Here is a 19,416-nt window from a genome sequence, read left to right on the forward strand (position 1 = left end):
AATTCCCTGGAAAGAAAATGTGTGTGGCGGGATGCAGGCATGCCTGGAAAGTGCACACTCACTTCAGTGCCTTCCTGCAGCTGAGTGCCGGCACAATCACACACCCACGCCTGGAAAGGAGGGAGGGAGGTGGTTCCTTCCGCCCTGATGCTGAGGTCGATGTGGTGCGGCCGTGACTCCCATTAGTGAATGTGTGGCATTGTGAGTGCAAGGGAGGGAGAGAGAGAAGCTCACATGCATAAAATTGTGGCTCCACACGAAAGCACTTTTGTGTTGAGCTGTGTTTCGTGTGGGGAGGGCTTTTTGTTTCGTGCTTCCAAATAAACGAAAGACATGAAACAAACGATAAGAACGCAGTTCACGCACATCTCCCCCTTCCTCTTGTGCCACTAGGTTTGCTCTGTGCCTGCCTCCAGTCCTTCCTCTTTGGGGAAGGGGCTGGGTGGCTCCTCGTCTGGCCAGGTCTGCACCAAGGCTTTATGGGCCTTCTGCAGTGACTCCAGGGCTGCAGGAGACAATGGCAGGCGCAGGGGTCAATGCCATCTTTCACGAGATGCTGAAATGAACTGCTGTTACTGTGGGAAGAAACATGTTCTTAGAAGGAAGCTCATATTCAGTTGTAAAGACCAAGGGAACAGTGAGTAGATACAAAGGGGCAACACCCCAAGACAGGCGTTTAAAGGCTTTCGTGGCTGGAATCCCTGGGTTTTGTTGTGAGATTTCTGGGCTGTCTGGCTATGTTCCAGAAGCATTGTCTCCTGAAGTTTCTCCAAAGTCACGAGAGGAAAGACAAAGATCCACCCAGAGGAAAAGTGTTCTTACGAGACATCAAAGGATCCACTGACCGCATAGGGAAGCTGACAAAGAAATACAACCTACAAACTACAGACCCACTAAGAAAATCCAGCAAATGCCATGTCCAGCAAATGACAAGAGGGAGGACTCTACCGTATACTATCAGCTGTGGACGAGAAGTCTACATAGGGATACCCAAATGCAGGAGCATTGTCCAGACACGAATCAAGGAGAATGAAAGGCATTGCAGACTCACTCAACCAGAGAAGTCATCCATAGCAGAGCACGTGATGAACCAACCTGGACACTGATTATTATTATTGGAGAATACAAAAATGCTGGGCCACTCTCACAACCACCATGTCAGACAACAGAGAAGCCCTTGAAATCCACAAGAATCAGGCGGACAATTTCAACAGAAAGGAGGAAATCATGAACATGAACCATCTCCCAGTATTTTAAAAAAAAACCCCTCTAAAATCAGGACAGTAAGTAAAGTACAACTCTGACAACAGGGAAATTCCAGACGGGAAACAATCAGGGCCAGCTAACACTCCCAACAAAGGATTCCCCCAGACAGGAAGCAGCCAGGCTATTAAATGCTAATCAAGCTGGCCAAGTGCAACATTCACACTTGCCTGAAACAGACAAGAGTTCTTTCTCCCACCCTGGATGTTATTCCACAGATATATAAACCCCATTTGACTGGTTTCCAACAGACGTCATTACCTCGGAGGATGCCCGCCATAGATGCAGGCAAAATGTCAGGAAAGAATGCTTCTGGAACAGGGGCAGACGGCCTGGAAAACTCACAGCAGTCCAGCTTTTAAAGGTGCTGCTGGTCAAGAGAGTCAGGTTGCCTCAGAAGGCACCGTTCCTTTCTTCAGAACTGCTCGCAAGGCCATGCTCAGCCCAGTTCGCAAAACCAGTACGCAAACCTAGAAAAGTGCAGACATGTGGAGGGACTCACTAAATCTGCAACTGTCCACCACCACCACCACCACTGTCCTCTCCTTAACTGGCATCTGCTATGTGAAATACATCCATCTCAGGAGATATAGAAAACTTTATTGAAAGGCAAGGAATAAACCAGATTATAAAAAAGGAGGAAGGGGAGGAAGCAACAGAAACTCAAAGCAGCCCCCCCCCCCCAACATGTGGCCCCTCGGGGCAGGTGTCAATCAGACAAAGGTGAGGCGGGTCTTCTTCTGGTTCACTTGCCAGACGTTGAGCTCCTCGTACTCGTCCAGCGCGTCCTGGATCTGGGCGGGAGTGAAGCCCTTGGAGAGGCAGCGCTGCTCCGCTTCGGCCAGGGGGAGGGAGCGGGCCCCTCCGGACGCGGTCATTTCCCGGATGGCCGCAAAGATCAGCTCCGAGGGGCGCTGGGTCCTGCAATAAGAGAGAGCGCCCAGTCCGGCGGTCAGTGCCTCGGACAGGGATGTATGGGGAGGAGGGGCAGCAAAGTGTGTGGCCCGCTCTCCTTGCCCCGCTCACCTGCTCTGCTGGCCCTTGTCGGCCACGAGGGAGTCCTTGGACATCTCCATCAGGCGCATGGCCTCGTTCACGTCCTCCTTCTCCACGGCATCCACTCGCCTCAGGCGGGCCTGGGATGGGAGAGAGAAGGGCCGTCAGGAGAGAGAGAGAAGGGCAGCATCGCCCCACAAGGTGCGCATCAGGCCACACCATTGGCCACAGCCAGGAAGAGCTTCATATGTGACATTATTAGTGAATGGGATTCGGAGTCCCGGTACTAGGGCTCTGGGAATCCTGTCCTTGAGCCCTGGGCCAGCCCTGGAAAGCCCCTGTGCAAATAATATAATAATAATAATAATAATAACATAATAACTTTCTTTTTATACCCCACCACCATCTCCCCGAAGGGACTCGGGGCAGCTTACATGGGGCCAAGCCCAAAAAGTAACAGACATAGTAAAAACACAGCAAAATAAAACATATCAATAAAACATGGATTGAATAAAAACATGAAAGACGCATAAAAATAACTGGGCCATAAAGTACATACATTGAGGAATGTATGCTGTCTGGATAAGGGTGAACTACAACTCCCAGAGCAAAGGTCAAGCACCCCAAAAGCAGGGCTATAAATCCCACTCTCTCGGCCTCAGAGGGAGGCAACGGTGGCATACCTCTCAAGGAGAAAGCCACCACAATTTTGTGGTCTTCCTGAATGAAGTTTCACAATAATAGGGCCTGAAGAAATACATGGTTTTGTGCAGGACTAGGCGGCCAAGAAACCCAAGTTCGAATCCCCTCCTCAAGACATTCAATGGGAGATGTTTCCTTAGGCCAGTCTCCTTCTCAAGAGAAAGGCAGAATCTGAATAATTCTGACCAAGAAAACAGGAGCAGTTGTAGTGCTATGGTGCAAGTGCTGGCCTAGAACTCCTGGAAGGCCAAGTTCAGAGCCATTAAGATAGAGAAAGGCCTCTTTCTATGAGCATCACTCCAACCTGGGGAGGGGGGTCTTGCTTAACCTGAGTGGCTACAACTGGAGGCATGAGGGTGGAGAGAGTGAGCTGGGCTTCTGCCCCAAACCAGTGGGCTCCAGGCACCCTGTTAGCATCTCAGCATTCATTCGCTTATCACCTGTCTACTGCATGATGCTTCTGTCACTTTTTAGCTTGGTGGTTTGAGGCCAGGAGAAAATGGGAAGGCCAAGGATGGATTTACTAATTGTGAGACTAGGGTTCAAGGCATGAATGTTGGCAGCAAACAATGAAACAGAGAGGAGGTGTAACAAAATGTGAATTTTTTAGTTTACAGATGTTATGTTTAATTGTGTTTTAAAAGGGTCAATATTTCAGTTACTCTGCACTCATGAGTTGTGGGCGGAGCCAACTGCCGTTCAAACTGCAGGTTTGAAAAAGTAGCAGTTAGTCTGTGCCCTGATGAGGTACAGTGAAGATGACCCTCAGTTGAAGGGATCAGGGAGATTCAAATGCTTATTTTTGAGTCAATTTAAAATAAGTTTGGTGACTTATTTTAAGGTAGTCTGTCTCCTGATGAGGAACAGATAATCTGTGATTGTAATTCACAGGGTGACTGCAGTTTAGAGCAGTAAACACCACAGTCTAGCCTTGCAACTGTTAACCAAAGTGCCTCTAAAGAGAAAGTTACTGTAACCATTAAGCTTTGTGCCAGAATAAACGTGTTATTGTTCTTTTAAACATCTCAGCTTCTGTCATATATATTACCTTCAAAAACAAACAAGAAGAAAGAAGAAAAACAAAATTTAAAAATTCTTCTAAGTAGCTAGTGGCTATATCTTCCCATAGTGGTGGCAAGAGTGGATAATCCCCTTTACATCTGGTGGAGCGAGGGGAAAGCATGAGGGTGGCCCAATACACCCCCAAGTCCCTGGTCTTGCTCACCAGCGCAGTGGCCAGGCGCAGGATGCCCAGCAGGGTGCGGGCCGAGGTGTAGGTGGTGTCCTTGTTGGCCCAGGCCTCCTTGCGCATCTCCACGTAGGCGGCCGTGATGTAGTCGGCCAGGGACTCCGGCACCGTGGGCTGCTTCCGCTTGCAAGTGGCGATGTAGCGCCTGCCGAAAAGGCAAAGAGGGTCAGCCGGCCGGAGCAATTACATGGACCTCTTCCTCACCCAGTCTGCCCTTCGGAGTCCCTTCCTCCTCCTCCTCCTCCTCCTCACCTCATGAGGCCCATGTCCAGCGGCTGGAGCTGGGAGGGCGGCTGCCGGCTGTGCTGGTGGACGTAGGTGATGTGTTGGGCCAGGCTGTGGGAGAGAAACACAAAGGAAACGTCCTTTAGGCAGAGATCCAGCAAGAGGACCCTCCTCCTCCTTCACAGGACCACCTTCCTCCGCATTGCTTTTGTTGGAAATAGCAACTTCCCATTCCTTTCACTATTTGTTAACATGGGCTAACCTGTATTCTATGTGTATGTTGATTTGCCAGTTTGGCTGTTACCTCTTTGGTGTGGTGTAACGCCACAGACATGTGATTGTACTGAGCATGTTCAGACTCAGGACTCCATTTTACATTTCAGTGTCAGTGGATGCATGTTACTGTTTTGGACTTCAATAGAGAAGTATGACTTATGACTTCAGTGAGTGCAACTATACCTAAAGACTATGGACTCTAGATCATGAATGATTACCCTGTGTTCTCAACACAGAGAGAGAACTACATCATATCTATAATTGAACTTAAATAAGGAATGTGCCTGTATGGTGAATTAATACAAGATTGTTGTATGTCTTTCGGGCTGTGTGGCCATGTTCCAGAAGTATTCTCTCCTGACGTTTTGCCCACATCTATGGCAGGCATCCTCAGAGGCTGTGAGGCATGGATAAACCTAATTAGCATCCATGCCTCACAGCCTCTGAGGACACCTGCCATAGATGTGGGCAAAACATCAGGAGAGAATACTTTTGGAACATGGCCACGGAGCCCCAAAGACATACAACAACCCTGTGATCCCGGCCATGAAAGCCTTCGACAACACATTAATACAAGATATTTGTGAGTAAACAATATATGTTATTTTTCAAAGAAGTTCTTGTTTTTTATCTCTGAGTACATATTTTAAATTAAGAGATTTCAAGGGAGTGTATATCTTTTGGGCAACTGCAATTTCAACTTTTAAGAAATAACCATCCTCTGCTAACCAAATATATTTTTGCAGTGCCATGTCTTTATCCTTGGTAGTTCGAAGACATGGTTCTTCAGTCTAACAGCTGAGTTCCCTGTGTGCCATTACATGAATGCTTATGAATATCACTCGTCCAAAGAGTTGACTTCTAAAAAGGTCATGCTTTTCTTGACTAGCGGTTTCCAAAAGGTGATCATTCCACATGTTCATGGAGAGCCACATTTGCCAAACGGATGTGACATCATTTTTTCTTTTCAATAAGGCTATCACGGCTATTAATTTCCAAAGGGATATGAGCCCAGAGACTGGGTGCAGTTATTTCCAACCGCTTCCCCCCCCCCCCCGCCCCTCTCACCGGAGGTCGTTGTCTCGGTCGGGGCGGTCCTGGATGAGCCAGAGGAGGTCGAAGCGGGAGAGCAGGGCGGCCGGGAGGCGGATGTTCTGCTCCAGGCTGCGCTGGGGGTTGTAGCGCCCGAAGGCCGGGTTGGCGGCCGCCAGGATGGCGCAGCGGGCGTTGAGGGTGGTCAGGATGCCGGCCTTGGCGATGGAGAGGGTCTGCTGCTCCATCACCTCGTGGATGGCCGTCCGGTCCGAGTCCAGCATCTTGTCGAACTCGTCGATGCAGCAGACGCCGCGGTCGGCCAGCACCAGCGCCCCGCCCTCCAGGGTCAGCTCCCCCGTCAGATGGTCCCGCAGCACCGCCGCCGTCAGGCCCACCCCCGAGGAGCCCCGGCCCGTCGTGTACTGGCCTAACGGAGAAGAGGAAGGGGCGCTCAGGGGGAGGGCAGCGGTGGGGCCGTCAATCAACCAACTAGGTGAGGAGCTCCTGCTCTTGCTCTCTAACAGGGTTTCCAAACCCTCACTTTTGCAAAGGGTCTCAAGGCACTCCTTCCACCGCTCCCTGCCTGGCTCCATCTCAGGCTCAAAGAGGGTCCCACCAGCCTGGGCGAGTGGGCTTACTAACAAAAGACCCTCCCCATAAACATATAGCAGAGTAACTTAACAGCCATGGCATGACTCAGCACCAATAGCTCAAAGCCATAAAAAGAACAAAAACACACGGACCAATGTTATCTCTTCCTTTGGAGGATTTTCTTTGTAGTAAAATAATATGGCTGCACTATTTACAAAAACAAGGTTTCCATAACACTAATACATTTCCTTATACAGTAGAGTCTCACTTATCCAACATAAACGGGCCAGCAGAACGCTGGATAAGCGAATATGTTGGATAATAAGGAGATTAAGGAGAAGCCTATTACACATCAAATTAGGTTATGATTTTACAAACTAAGCACCAAAACATCATGTTTAACAACAAATTTGACAGAAAAAGTAATTCAATACACAGTAATGCTATGTAGTAATTACTGTATTTACGAATTTAGCACCAAAATATCACGATGTATTGAAAACATTGACTACAAAAATGTATTGGATAATCCAGAACGTTGGATAAGTGAGGCTCTACTGTACTTCCTTCTCTGCTTCCACGCTGGGCTTCTTTCTCATGCAGATAAACAGCTTCACTCTCACAGAGCCTCCTCTCACACCAAAACTACACAGGAGCTTCACACAGTAGCTTTACACACGAGGCCTTCAACCTGAGGCTTCTCTCACTGAAGCATCTCCCACCAGGACGTCTCACACTGAGGCCTACTAAGCTACAGGCACACCTGCATATATTGAACGGCAGCTTTTGCCAAGTCACTGCATCTATTTGCCCCTTATTTATTATTTATTTCCGCTATTTCTACCCCGCCCTTCTCCCCTGGGGGACTCAGGGCGGCTTACAAATTGGCAATACAGTGCCATCACATCGACAGTACAATACAAAAGGCATTAAAAACTAAAAACATTTAAAACATCATAAAAACCAATATACAAGAATAAAACATTACCATGCACCGAGGTAATGTCCTTTCATTCACTAGACCTTGTTAATCCAGAGTCTTAAAAAACCGACCGTGCCAAGCTCGAAAGTTCATTCATTGAACGCTTGAGCACATAGCCATGTCTTTAGTTTTTTTCTGAACCCTAGAAGGGAAGGAGCCTGCCGGATGTCACTGGGGAGGGAGTTCCACAGCCGAGGAGCCACCACCGAGAAGGCCCTGTCTCTCGTCCCCACCAGCCGCGCTTGTGAAGCAGGTGGGATCAAGAGTAGGGCCTCCCCAGATGATCTTAAAGTTCTTATGGGCTCATAGGAGGAGATATGTTCGGATAGGTAAATTGGACTGGAGCTGTTTAGGGCTTTGTAGGTCAAAACCAGCACTTTGAATTGGGCTCGGAAGCATATCGGCAGCCAGTGAAGCTGGCTTAGCAGGGGGGTTGTACGCTCCTTGTATGCCGCTCCCGTTATTAACCCGGCTGCTGCCCGTTGTACTAGCTGGAGCTTCCGGGCCGTCTTCAAAGGCAGCCCCACGTAGAGTGCGTTGCAGTAATCCAAGCAGGGTGCTTTCAATGCTTCACTCACATTTTTATAATTAAAAATACCTTGTTGGTTTTTAATATTTCTGACATACTCCAACTCCCATCTGCCTCCGCTCCAGCCGTGCAGGAATCTGAAGAGGGGGCGGAGCGGCGGCAGAAGCAGGACCTGGCCGCCTTTTCCAGGTTTTTGCAGCTGCGGCCGCCCTTCACTCTCTCACCCACCCACCCTTGCTCACTCATCGGGATGGAGCAGCGTTCCTTCTTCCCGGGGCCCAGGGCTGTGGCGCAGACGGGAGAGCAAACCAGCTGCATTTAGCTGCAATGAATCACTCTGACCAGGAGGTCATAAGTTCGAGGCCCGCTCGGAGCTATGTTGTTTGTCTTTGTCCTATGTTAAAAGGCATTGAATGTTTGCCTATATGTGTAATGTGATCCGCCCTCAGTCCCCTTTGGGGTGAGAAAGAAGGGCGGAATATAAATGCTGTAAATAAATAAATAAATGAATAATCCCCTGGCTGCAGGGAAGCAGCCAGAGCAACATGACAGGCCCGGAACAAGGGCCCAGCCAGCGCTGGTAGGGAAGGGTTCACTAGCTCCCCAGGGCTTGCAAGGGGAGAAAGGCCACATAACAATGACAATAATGTTTAAATATTATAAAAATAAAATAGTGTCCCTACTTTGCGGATTTCCACTTATTACGGTAGATCCTAGAACAGAACCACCGCGACAAGTGAGGGAACACTGTAATCACAATTAAACAGGAACAGAACATTTTTCAAATTTTGTGACATAGTGTTGTACTGGAAGGCCTTTGTGTAGGTACTCACTGCGTGGGGCCAGGCGGGTGATGTAGGAGAGCAGCTGGGACTTGGCCACACCGGGGTCCCCCATCAGGCAGATGTTGATGTTCCCTGGACACGGATGGAGGAGGGGAAAGAGGGCATTGGTCATTCTTCAACCCACCAAAAGAAAGGGCCAAGGCGAGGGACCCCCTCCCCAAAGGTATTTCCACAGGGGAGTGGTGGCCCTCCTTCCCCTGCCCTCACCCCGGATCTTCATGCCGCGCGGGTTCTGGTCCACGCCGCCCACCAGAAGCAGCAGCAGCGCCTTCTTGACGTCTTCGTGGCCGTAGATCTCGGGGGCGATGGAGGCCGCCAGCTTGTCATAGAAGTCTTCCTCTGCAGCAGGAGGGCAAAAACTGCTTACGGAATTCCAATCCTGCTTTTCCACAAAGTGGGGCCAAAGGTGCCTCCAATGTGCAATAACAGACAGAGGGGAGGCCAGCTCAACAGCATCAAGGGGGGGATTTTGTGAGGAAGGCAACGCTCCCCAAGATAATGATGATGATAATAATAATAAGAACAATAATACATCACATAGTCCTAGACACTTGGGAAGTGTTCGACTTGTGATTTTGTGATACGAAATCCAGCATATCTATCTTGTTTGCTGTGTTATACAATGATAATGATAATAATAATAATAAAAAATAATGCATCACACAATCCTAGTCACTTGGGAAGTGTTCGACTTGTGATTTTGTGATACGAAATCCAGCATATCTATCTTGTTTGTTGTGTTATACAATGACGATAATAATAATAATAATAATACATCACACAATCCTAGACACTTGGGAAGTGTTCGACTTGTGATTTTGTGATATGAAATCCAGCATATCTATCTTGTTTGCTGTGTCATACATTAATAATAATAATAATAATAATAATAATAATAATATACATCACAAAGTCCTAGGCACTTGGGAAGTGTTCGACTTGTGATTTTGTGATACGAAATCCAGCATATCTATCTTCGTTTGCTGTGTTATACAATGATAATGATAATAATAATAAAAAACAATACATCACACAGTCCTAGGCACTTGGGAAGTGTTCGACTTGTGATTTTGTGATACGAAATCCAGCATATCTATCTTGTTTGTTGTGTTATACAATGACGATAATAATAATAATAATAATACATCACACAATCCTAGACACTTGGGAAGTGTTCGACTTGTGATTTTGTGATATGAAATCCAGCATACCTATCTTGTTTGCTGTGTTATACAATGATAATAATAATAATAATAATAATACATCACACAGTCCTAGGCACTTGGGAAGTGTTCGACTTGTGATTTTGTGATACGAAATCCAGCATACCTATCTTGTTTGCTGTGTTATACAATGATAATAATAATAATAATAATAATAATAATAATAATAATAATAATAATACATCACACAGTCCTAGACACTTGGGAAGTGTTCGACTTGTGATTTTGTGATAGGAAATCCAGCATATCTATCTTGTTTGCTGTGTCATACATTAATAATAATAATAATAATAATAATAATAATAATAATAATATACATCACACAGTCTTAGACACTTGGGAAGTGTTTGACTTGTGATTTTGTGATACGAAATCCAGCATATCTATCTTGTTTGCTGTGTTATACAATGATAATAATAATAATAATAATAATAATAATAATAATACATCACACAGTCCTAGACACTTGGGAAGTGTTCGACTTGTGATTTTGTGATACGAAATCCAGCATATCTATCTTGTTTGCTGTTATACAATGATAATAATAATAATAATAATAATAATAATAATAATAATAATAATACATCACACAGTCCTAGACACTTGGGAACTGTTCGACTTGTGATTTTGTGATTCGAAATCCAGCATACCTATCTTGTTTGTTGTGTTATACAATGATGATGATAATAATAATAATAATAATAATACATCACACAGTCCTAGGCACTTGGGAAGTGTTCGACTTGTGATTTTGTGATACGAAATCCAGCATACCTATCTTGTTTGCTGTGTTATACAATGATAATAATAATAATAATAATAATACATCACACAGTCCTAGACACTTGGGAAGTGTTCGACTTGTGCTTTTGTGATAGGAAATCCAGCATATCTATCTTGTTTGCTGTGTCATACATTAATAATAATAATAATAGTAATAATAATAATAATATACATCACACAGTCTTAGACACTTGGGAAGTGTTTGACTTGTGATTTTGTGATACGAAATCCAGCATATCTATCTTGTTTGCTGTGTTATACAATGATAATAATAATAATAATAATAATAATAATAATAATAATAATAATAATAATACATCACACAGTCCTAGACACTTGGGAAGTGTTTGACTTGTGATTTTGTGATACGAAATGCAGCATATCTATCTTGTTTGCTGTGTTATACAATGATAATAATAATAATAATAATAATAATAATAATAATAATAATAATAATAATAATACATCACACAGTCCTAGACACTTGGGAACTGTTCGACTTGTGATTTTGTGATTCGAAATCCAGCATACCTATCTTGTTTGTTGTGTTATACAATGATAATAATAATAATAATAATAATAATAATAATAATAATAATAATACATCACACAGTCCTAGACACTTGGGAAGTGTTCGACTTGTGATTTTGTGATACGAAATCCAGCATATCTATCTTGTTTGCTGTGTCATGCAATAAAATAATATTTTTATTTTTATACCCCGCCTCTAACTCCCCAGGGGGACTCGGGGTGGCTTACAAATATAAAGCGAACATACAATAATATCAAATACCGAGAAACACGCAAATGAAAATTAAAGGCATAAAATAAAATCACACTCATTTGTAAAACGCAAGTTGAAACGCAGCGATAAAATCGTAAAACGAACTGGGCAAAAGTGCATTGAGTGAGACTTGTAAACATGAAGGAAGTTAAAGTGCTATACGATCATTGGGAGAACCTTAAAATGGGGTGAACCCTGAGGCTATATCAAAAAATTAACCAAACAAGTGCAACCGATCAGAAGTAACCGCTAGTATGAAAGTTTAATGTACAATGGGCAGTACTTATTCAAAAGCCTGTGTGAAGAGCCAGGTTTTCAGGATCTTCCTGAAGACTTCTAAGGTGGCAGCTTGCCTAAGCACGCATCTCTGTGTGTGGGGAGTTTACACAACATCACACCAGCTGTGCTTTGGCAAGGGAGGATCCTTGAACTTAGGAGGGCCTGTAGCACAGACGCCAACCCATTTCTCCATAAAACCCTATCTCTCCCCAAAGAAAAGGAAGAGGGAAAAGGGAAGGAAAGGGGTGTTCAACGCCCTCCTGCAAAGCCCTGGCAACAACCAGAATGGAGCAGAGCCTTTTCGAAAGGGAAGCAGGGACAAATCCTGTCTTATTTTGGTAGAACCTGGCTGCTCTCCTCTTCCTCCTTCCAAGCAAACCTCTGCCCCGTTCTCCTCAAAGCACTGGTCTTTCAAGGGGCTCCAGGCCAAGGCAGGTGGACTCAAGATCCAAACATGCGCCGACCTCTGCTTCCACCCCCCACGTCCTCCTTGGCACACAGAGAATCCCCCCAAAGATTCCTCACCTGTGATCTGGCGCAGCTCCTCCTCGGAGAGCTCCCCTTCGCCCAGCTTCTCCTCCTCGTTCTTGCTCAGGCAGGCAATGTGGTGAGCCTCCAGGTAGGTGTCCGAGAGGAGGCCCTGCAGCCCAACATCAATCACATTTAAGTCTGTTTCAATGCTTGCGTATTTGTAGGTTTTAAACTGTATTGGAATGGTTTTAAGGTAATCCACTTTAAGTCTCCTTGTGGAAAGAAAAAGCAGGATATAAACATAATAACAACAACAATAATAACAACCTGCAGTCTGTAGACTGTGCAAAGAAACCGACAAAACCATTGATCATATCCTCAGTTGCTGTAAGAAAATCGCACAGACAGACTACAAACAGAGGCACAACTATGTGGCCCAAATGATTCACTGGAACGTATGCCTTAAGTACCACCTCCCAGCAGCAAAAACTGGTGGGATCACAAACCTTCAAAGGTTGTGGAAAATGAGCATGCAAAAATATTCTGGGACTTTCGAATCCAGACTGACAAAGTTCTGGAACACAACACACCAGACATCACAGTTGTGGAAAAGAAAAAGGTTTGGATCATTGATGTCGCCATCCCAGGTGACAGTCGCATTGACAAAAAACAACAGGAAAAACTCAGCCGCTATCAGGACCTCAAGACTGAACTGCAAAGACTCTGGCAGAAACCAGTGCAGGTGGTCCCGGTAGTGATCGGCACATTGGGTGCCATGCCAAAAGATCTCAGCCGGCATTTGGAAACAATAAACTGCAAAAGGCCACCCTACTGGGATCTGCACGCATCATCCGAAAATACATCCCACAGTCCTAGACACTTGGGAAGTGTTCGACTTGTGATTTTGTGATACGAAATCCAGCATATCTATCTTGTTTGCTGTGTCATACAATATAATAATAATAACAACAACAACAACAACAGCCCCTTTATCACAGTCTGCAGAGCCCCACTTCCCCCACTCAGCCCCCCATCTCTGCTGAGCCCCCCAATCCTCACCTGCATCATCTGCCGGAAGCCGGTCTGCCGCGCAGGAAGGAAGACGCCGGTGATGCTGACGTGGTCTCCGGGCTGCACCAGGCGCGTGTTCTCCCCCTGCACACTGACCGTCAGGGAGCGGGGCAGGTTGCCCACTGGGACCTGGTCACTCTGCAGGAAAGAAAAGATGAGGAGGTGGCACCGGGTCAGAGGGCAGGAGGGGCACTTGGAGGAGAAGGGCCTGCCCTTGAGCTCCTGCGGCAAACGGCTGAGGCAGCGGCAGAAGAGACATGTGCCATTGGTCTACAGACACTTGATCATTTCCTTCTCCCTCTTCCTGTGTTCTCCTTCCAGCTTAGACTCAATAATTCTCTTAAATTGCCTTTCCCGGCATTGGACACAGTATTTCAGTAAGATTTAACCAAAGCAGAATACAAAACCATGTCTTGACTTCCCTTGGTCTGGATACTAGACCCTTTTTAGCTGCAGCATCACACAGTTTGCTCAGAAGGTACAAGGGAGAGAGAAGGCGATAAGATGGAAGGGTCTTTCAGGCCAGCCCCTTTCTGCCGCTCAGGAAGACCCCCTCCCAAGCCCCGGACCCTCCCCTCTTCCTCACCAGCTCCTGGATGCGGAGCTCCTGGTACTTGACGAACTTGGACCCGCGGCTCTGGAGGTAGAGGCGCCCGCCGGCCCGGTTGGTCTGGCACTCGCGGCTGGGGCACATCAGGAGTGGCGTGAAGGTGGGGGCCTGGATCTGGGGAGGGAGAAGGATCATGTAGAGAAAGAGAGGAGATTCGGCCACCCCACATAGAATCACAGACCCAAGGCCTCTCTCTGCATCCAGGCCGCCCAAAGCTCACCGGCTGGTAGGTCTCTGCCCCGCAGCGGTCGCAGGAGTAGGTGGCCACCACCATGCGGGGCTTGACCTCCGAGGCGCGGGTCACGATGCCCCGGACGGTCACCAGCTTCCCGATGCAGTCGGCCTTCACCTCCCGGATCACGCGGGGCTTCGTCCCGGAAGGGGCCTTGAAGTAGAGCTCGCTGTCGGGGGCAGAGAGGGAGCGTGAGGGGGGCGCAGGGAAGGCTGGGGCTCTTGGAGTCACAGAACTGGAGGAGACCCCAAGGGGCATCCACGCCCCTCCTCTTGTGACAAAACTATGAATATATTATGCATGGGTATGAATGGAAGGGATGAATTAATGAAACCTAAAAATTTTGGAGACACCATTCTGAAGATTAAGGTCTGCAATGACTAACTACCTGCTTGCTGAATTGTAATTAAAACCTGCTAATGAGACCTGAAATAGCTCACCTGCCTGGTAAACTGTGATAAGAACTGTGACAATAAGGGAAATGTTAAGAAGGAAGTCAAAACAAGGCCAACACTAATCAAGAAGAATCAACATCTGGTCCAAAAAACGTAGATGTTGTGGAATGCAATGTACAGTAGAGTCTTACTTATCCAACACTTGCTTATCCAATGTTCTGGATTATCCAACGCATTTTTGTAGCCAATGTTTTCAATATATCGTGATGTTTTTGGTGCTAAATTCATACATACAATAATTACTACATAGCATTACTGTGTATTGAACTACTTTTTCTCTCAAATTTGTTGTATAACATGATGTTTTGGTGCTTAATTTGTAAAATCATAACCTAATTTGATGTTTAATAGGCTTTTCCTTAATCTCTCCTTATTATCCAACATATTTGCTTATCCAACGTTCTGCTGGCCCGTTTACGTTGGATAAGTGAGACTCTACTGTAGTTACATATAATCTGTATGTCAAATTTTGTTCTTGTTGGTAAAATGCTTTGGTATAGTGTGAAGTTGTGCTTAGAGTTTAAAGCTATGTGTATAATCTAGAAGTGCAGAGGTTAAATGCATAGAGTGAGAATGAATTGCTAGAGTGTAACTCTGAGAATTTTCCGTTGCTAGCCAGGATGTATGTTTAGAGATAAGATTGGAATGTTCTCTCCTGAAGCATATGCTGGTGATTGTCCTATCTGTCTTATAAATAAGCTGTAAACACTGCAATAAAGTTTGAGTCGCTTTGATAGGCTGAGGAGGGGTCGCCTCAATCAACCAATTGACAGTTCTTTGCATAAAAGTGTTGAACTTTTACAGAAGTTCTGATATACCCTCTCACACTGGAAATTGCAATAAAGAGAACCTATAATTTAAAGAATAAGCATGTGTTGGCTTCGCGGTCTGAATTACAGCTCTTGTATAAGGTCTGGTGGATGAATGGCATAAGCACTTTGCATTGTTATAAACTTTGTATATTGTATTTTATGACTGTTTTGACTGTTTTAATGTTTTAGTTCATTGTATATCAGAATAATAATAATAACAATAATAATAATAATACAGTAGAGTCTCATCCAACATAAACGGGCTGGCAGAATGTTGGATAAGCGAATATGTTGGATAATAAGGAGGGGTTAAGGAAAAGCCTATTAAACATCAAATTAGGTTATGATTTTACAAATGAAGCACCAAAACATCATGTTAGACAACAAATTTGGCAGAAAAAGTAGTTCAATACGCAGTAATGCTACGTAGTAATTACTGTATTTACGAATTTAGCACCAAAGTGTCACGACGTATTGAAAACATTGACTACAAAAATGCATTGGATAATCCAGAACGTTGGATAAGCAAGTGTTGGATAAATGAGACTCTACTGTAATTACTTTATTTTTATACCCCGCCTCTATCTCCCCAAAGGGGACTCAGGGCGGCTTACATGGGGCCAAGCCCGAATAAAAACAATAGCAATATAAAACACAACAATAGACAAAAGACATGCACAATTATAAAAATTTAAACATTAGCCATTAAAAACAAATGACAAGAACTAATAAAAACATGGATTAAAGCTGTAAAAGTAGACTGGGTAAGGTGCACCATATAAATATTGTAAACACGAGGTGACTGATAAAGTGCTGCAAATTCTTGTTTTAAACTTTGTATATTGTATTTTATGACTGTTTTGACTGTTTTAATGTTTTAGTTCATTGTATATCAGTGTAACGGCATCAATTGCCACTTGTAAGCTGCCCTGAGTCCCCTCGGGTGAGAAGGGCAGGGTATAAATAATTGAAATAAATAAAGTTATTGAAAAGATATTCATAACACCTGGAGGGAGGGCCCAAGTTAGCCCATACCTGGTTTAGACCAAAAGGGAAGGGTATAAATAAACGTAACAATAAAAGCAGGGTATAAGTAAACATAAACTCACAATCTGCGCATGAGCTCTGGGGGGAAGTTGTTCTGTGGGGGGCGGGCCTGTGGGGCCCCCCTCTCTCCCGCTCCTCCTCCTCCTCCTCGGCGCCCTTCCAGCAGCAGCCGGTGCTCCAGGTAGACGTCCAGCGCATCCTTGTGCACAATCTGGGCAGAGCCAAAACACAGCATTATTGGCCTTCTAGTTGTCCTGACTCCCACCATCTTCAACTGCTCCAGAGCAGCCTTTTCTATTGGCTGCCTGGCTGAACATCTTTCTACTGAGGATCTCATTTCGTCATGGCACCTGTGATGTCACGCAGACCTGATCATTGGCATGAGCAACAAATGCTGCGACTTGATTGGCGGCTTCCCTGAGCTGCACTCCCCTTGGCCTTCTCACCTGGAGAAGTTGGTGAACCACTGCCGCCATTTCCCACGGCTGTGCCGTGACCTCACCACTAGCTAGCCATAGCCTAAAGTTACTTCTTCACGTCACTGATAACTTACAGGATGACAGTACCTGGGAATTATACACACCAGCACCCCCCCCCCCAATCAATTTAGTACTGAAACTGGGCTTAGCTTGGATTTGGGTTTCTGACTTCTCTGCCCATGCTCAACTTTCGACTCTGTTCCTCCTGGGCTTTAGCGAGGGCTTTTGTTTTGTTTTAAAATTTTATGTTAATTTATTTTATGTGGAGACTTCTTTTAATTTTCTTGCTGCCTCATGTCTATCACTGATTTATTATTTATTTATTTACAGTATTTATATTCCGCCCTTCTTTCTCACCCCGAAGGGGACTCAGGGCGGATCACATTATACACACATAGGGCAAACATTCAATGCCCATAAACACATCAAACAGAGACCGAGACAGACAGACGCAGAGGCAATTTAACCTTCTTCTGAGGGGATGTTCGATTCTGGCCACAGGGGGGAGCAGCTGCTTCCTCATCCACTCTGACGGCACTTCCTCATTCCAACGTTGTAAATTAGTTAAATTTGCCTCCCCACTTTTTTTTTATAAGTGGTACCTTATTTCCTACTTGATAGATGCAACTATCTTTCGGGTTGCTAGGTCAGCAACGAGCAGGGGCCATATTTTATTTTTAATTGACGGGTGCTCACCCCGCCACGGGCTGGCCTTGAACTCATGACCTCATGGTCAGTGATTTATTGCAGCTGCTCAACAGCCTGCGCCACAGCCCGACTGAGGGTAGAATATAAATAAAGTGTTATTATTTGACACACAACAAGATGAGTGCACAGCAAACAAGATCCCTATGCTGGCTGTATTGGATCCCATGTCGGACACTTCCCAAGTGTCTAGGACTACGTGATGTATGGGTGAATAATGTGTGCAGATCCGAGTAGGGTGGCCTTTTGCAACTGACAGGTGGACATTTTGGTTCATTTTCAAGTGCAGGCCAAGGTCTTTGTGCACTGCAACCAGTGTGCCCATCCCCACTGGGACCACTTTTACTGGCATGTGCCCGTCTTTGCAGTTCAATCTTTAAATCCTCATATTGTGTCAGCAATTTAAGTTGCTTCTCATCAATTCTACTGTCACCTGGGATTGCAACATCAATGATACACACTTTGTTTCTTAACACGATCGATTGTGAGGTCAGGAGTCTTGTGCCATTTTTATTATTATTATTAATAATAATCTCTTGTGCCCTCTTCCCTGAGAATTCTGGGAAATGTAGTCTCAGGGCGGGGAAGTGGCATAGAGGGGAACAGACATTGGACTCCATTTCCCGGCACCCTCCGAGCTGTGCATCAGACTGACCTCTCTCTGCTTGAAGGCGGGCAGGAGGCGGGCGGCGGCGTCGGCGAAGAGGCGCTGGTACCGCGGGGCGTTCTCGCAGGCCGCCTCCGCCAAGACCGGGTCCTCCTCGGACACCTCGTCCAGGTCCACCCGCAGCGTGCAGGCCTCGCGGTGCGCCAGAAGGGTCTGGCCGGGAGGGAGGGAGGGGAGAAAGCGTTAGGAAGGGGCCGAGGGAAGAGAAGCGGGCCCTTCCCCGCCTCAGGCCCGGACTCACCAGCTGCTCTCGGTACGGGAAGCGCTTCGCGGCCTGGTCCGAAGGAAGAGACGAGGAAGAGAAGAAGCCCTCCAGGAAGGCCGCCGCCTTGTCTGAGGAAACAAGAAGCGAGAAAAGGGTCAGGGGAAGAGCGGGAAAGGCCGCCCGCGTCTCCTCCACGCTGCCTTCTCCCTCTCACCGATCTCGGCGTCGTAGTCCCCGCGGCCCAGCTTGTCTCCTCCGCTTTTCGTTCCCGCCATCCTGCCTCTTCGCTGCCTTCTCCCTCTCTGCTCTTTTTCCCGCGCGCGGGAAACTACGGCGCTATTCCCATTGGTGCGCTAAACGTGACGCGCGCGACCCGCAGCCAATCGTCGCTCACCATTGTGCGGAAAGGCGGGGACACTTATACAAGCCACGCCCCCTATCTCTTTTTTCCCGCTCTATCCAAGCCGAAGGAGATACTCCAATTGGTCCCTGCGGCTCCGTGACGCGAAACCGCGCAACCAATCCCCGCTCGCCTTTGCTTGGAAAGGCGGGGACTCTCCCACATACAGGCCACGCCTCTACGTGAGGTAACACATCGCAACCAATCCCTGCTCGCCTTTACGTGAAAGGCAGGAACTATTTCATACACAGGCCACGCCTCTACGTGACGCAACACCTCGCAGCCAATCCCTGCTCGCCTTTATGTGAAAGGCAGAAACTATCCCATGCACAGGCCACGCCTCTACATAACGCAACACCCCGCAACCAATCCCTGCTCTCCTTTAAGTGAAAGGCAGGAACTATTTCATACACAGGCCACGCCTCTACGTGACGCAACACCTCGCAGCCAATCCCTGCTCTCCTTTAAGTGAAAGGCAGGAACTATTTCATACACAGGCC

The 19,416-nt window shown here is 46.4% G+C and overlaps 1 protein-coding gene across 1 annotated transcript; it reads right to left on the reverse strand.

Moving 5' to 3' along the window:
* Window positions 1–1,843: 1,843 nt before the first annotated feature.
* On the reverse strand, window positions 1,844–18,882 carry mcm7 (minichromosome maintenance complex component 7). Its single transcript, XM_062979221.1, has 15 exons — window positions 18,731–18,882; window positions 18,553–18,644; window positions 18,300–18,464; window positions 16,523–16,671; window positions 14,135–14,315; window positions 13,891–14,028; window positions 13,293–13,442; window positions 12,288–12,402; window positions 8,901–9,032; window positions 8,682–8,765; window positions 5,780–6,173; window positions 4,463–4,546; window positions 4,187–4,355; window positions 2,290–2,399; window positions 1,844–2,184 (listed from the first exon to the last, which is right to left on the reverse strand). The coding sequence occupies exons 1-15, from the start codon at window positions 18,789–18,791 to the stop codon at window positions 1,977–1,979; spliced, it is 2,232 nt and encodes a 743-aa protein (XP_062835291.1). The 5' UTR covers window positions 18,792–18,882; the 3' UTR covers window positions 1,844–1,976.
* Window positions 18,883–19,416: the final 534 nt, after the last annotated feature.

This window comes from Anolis carolinensis, chromosome 4 (assembly GCF_035594765.1).
Source record: "Anolis carolinensis isolate JA03-04 chromosome 4, rAnoCar3.1.pri, whole genome shotgun sequence".
In the NCBI taxonomy this organism is placed as follows: Eukaryota; Metazoa; Chordata; class Lepidosauria; order Squamata; family Dactyloidae; genus Anolis; species Anolis carolinensis.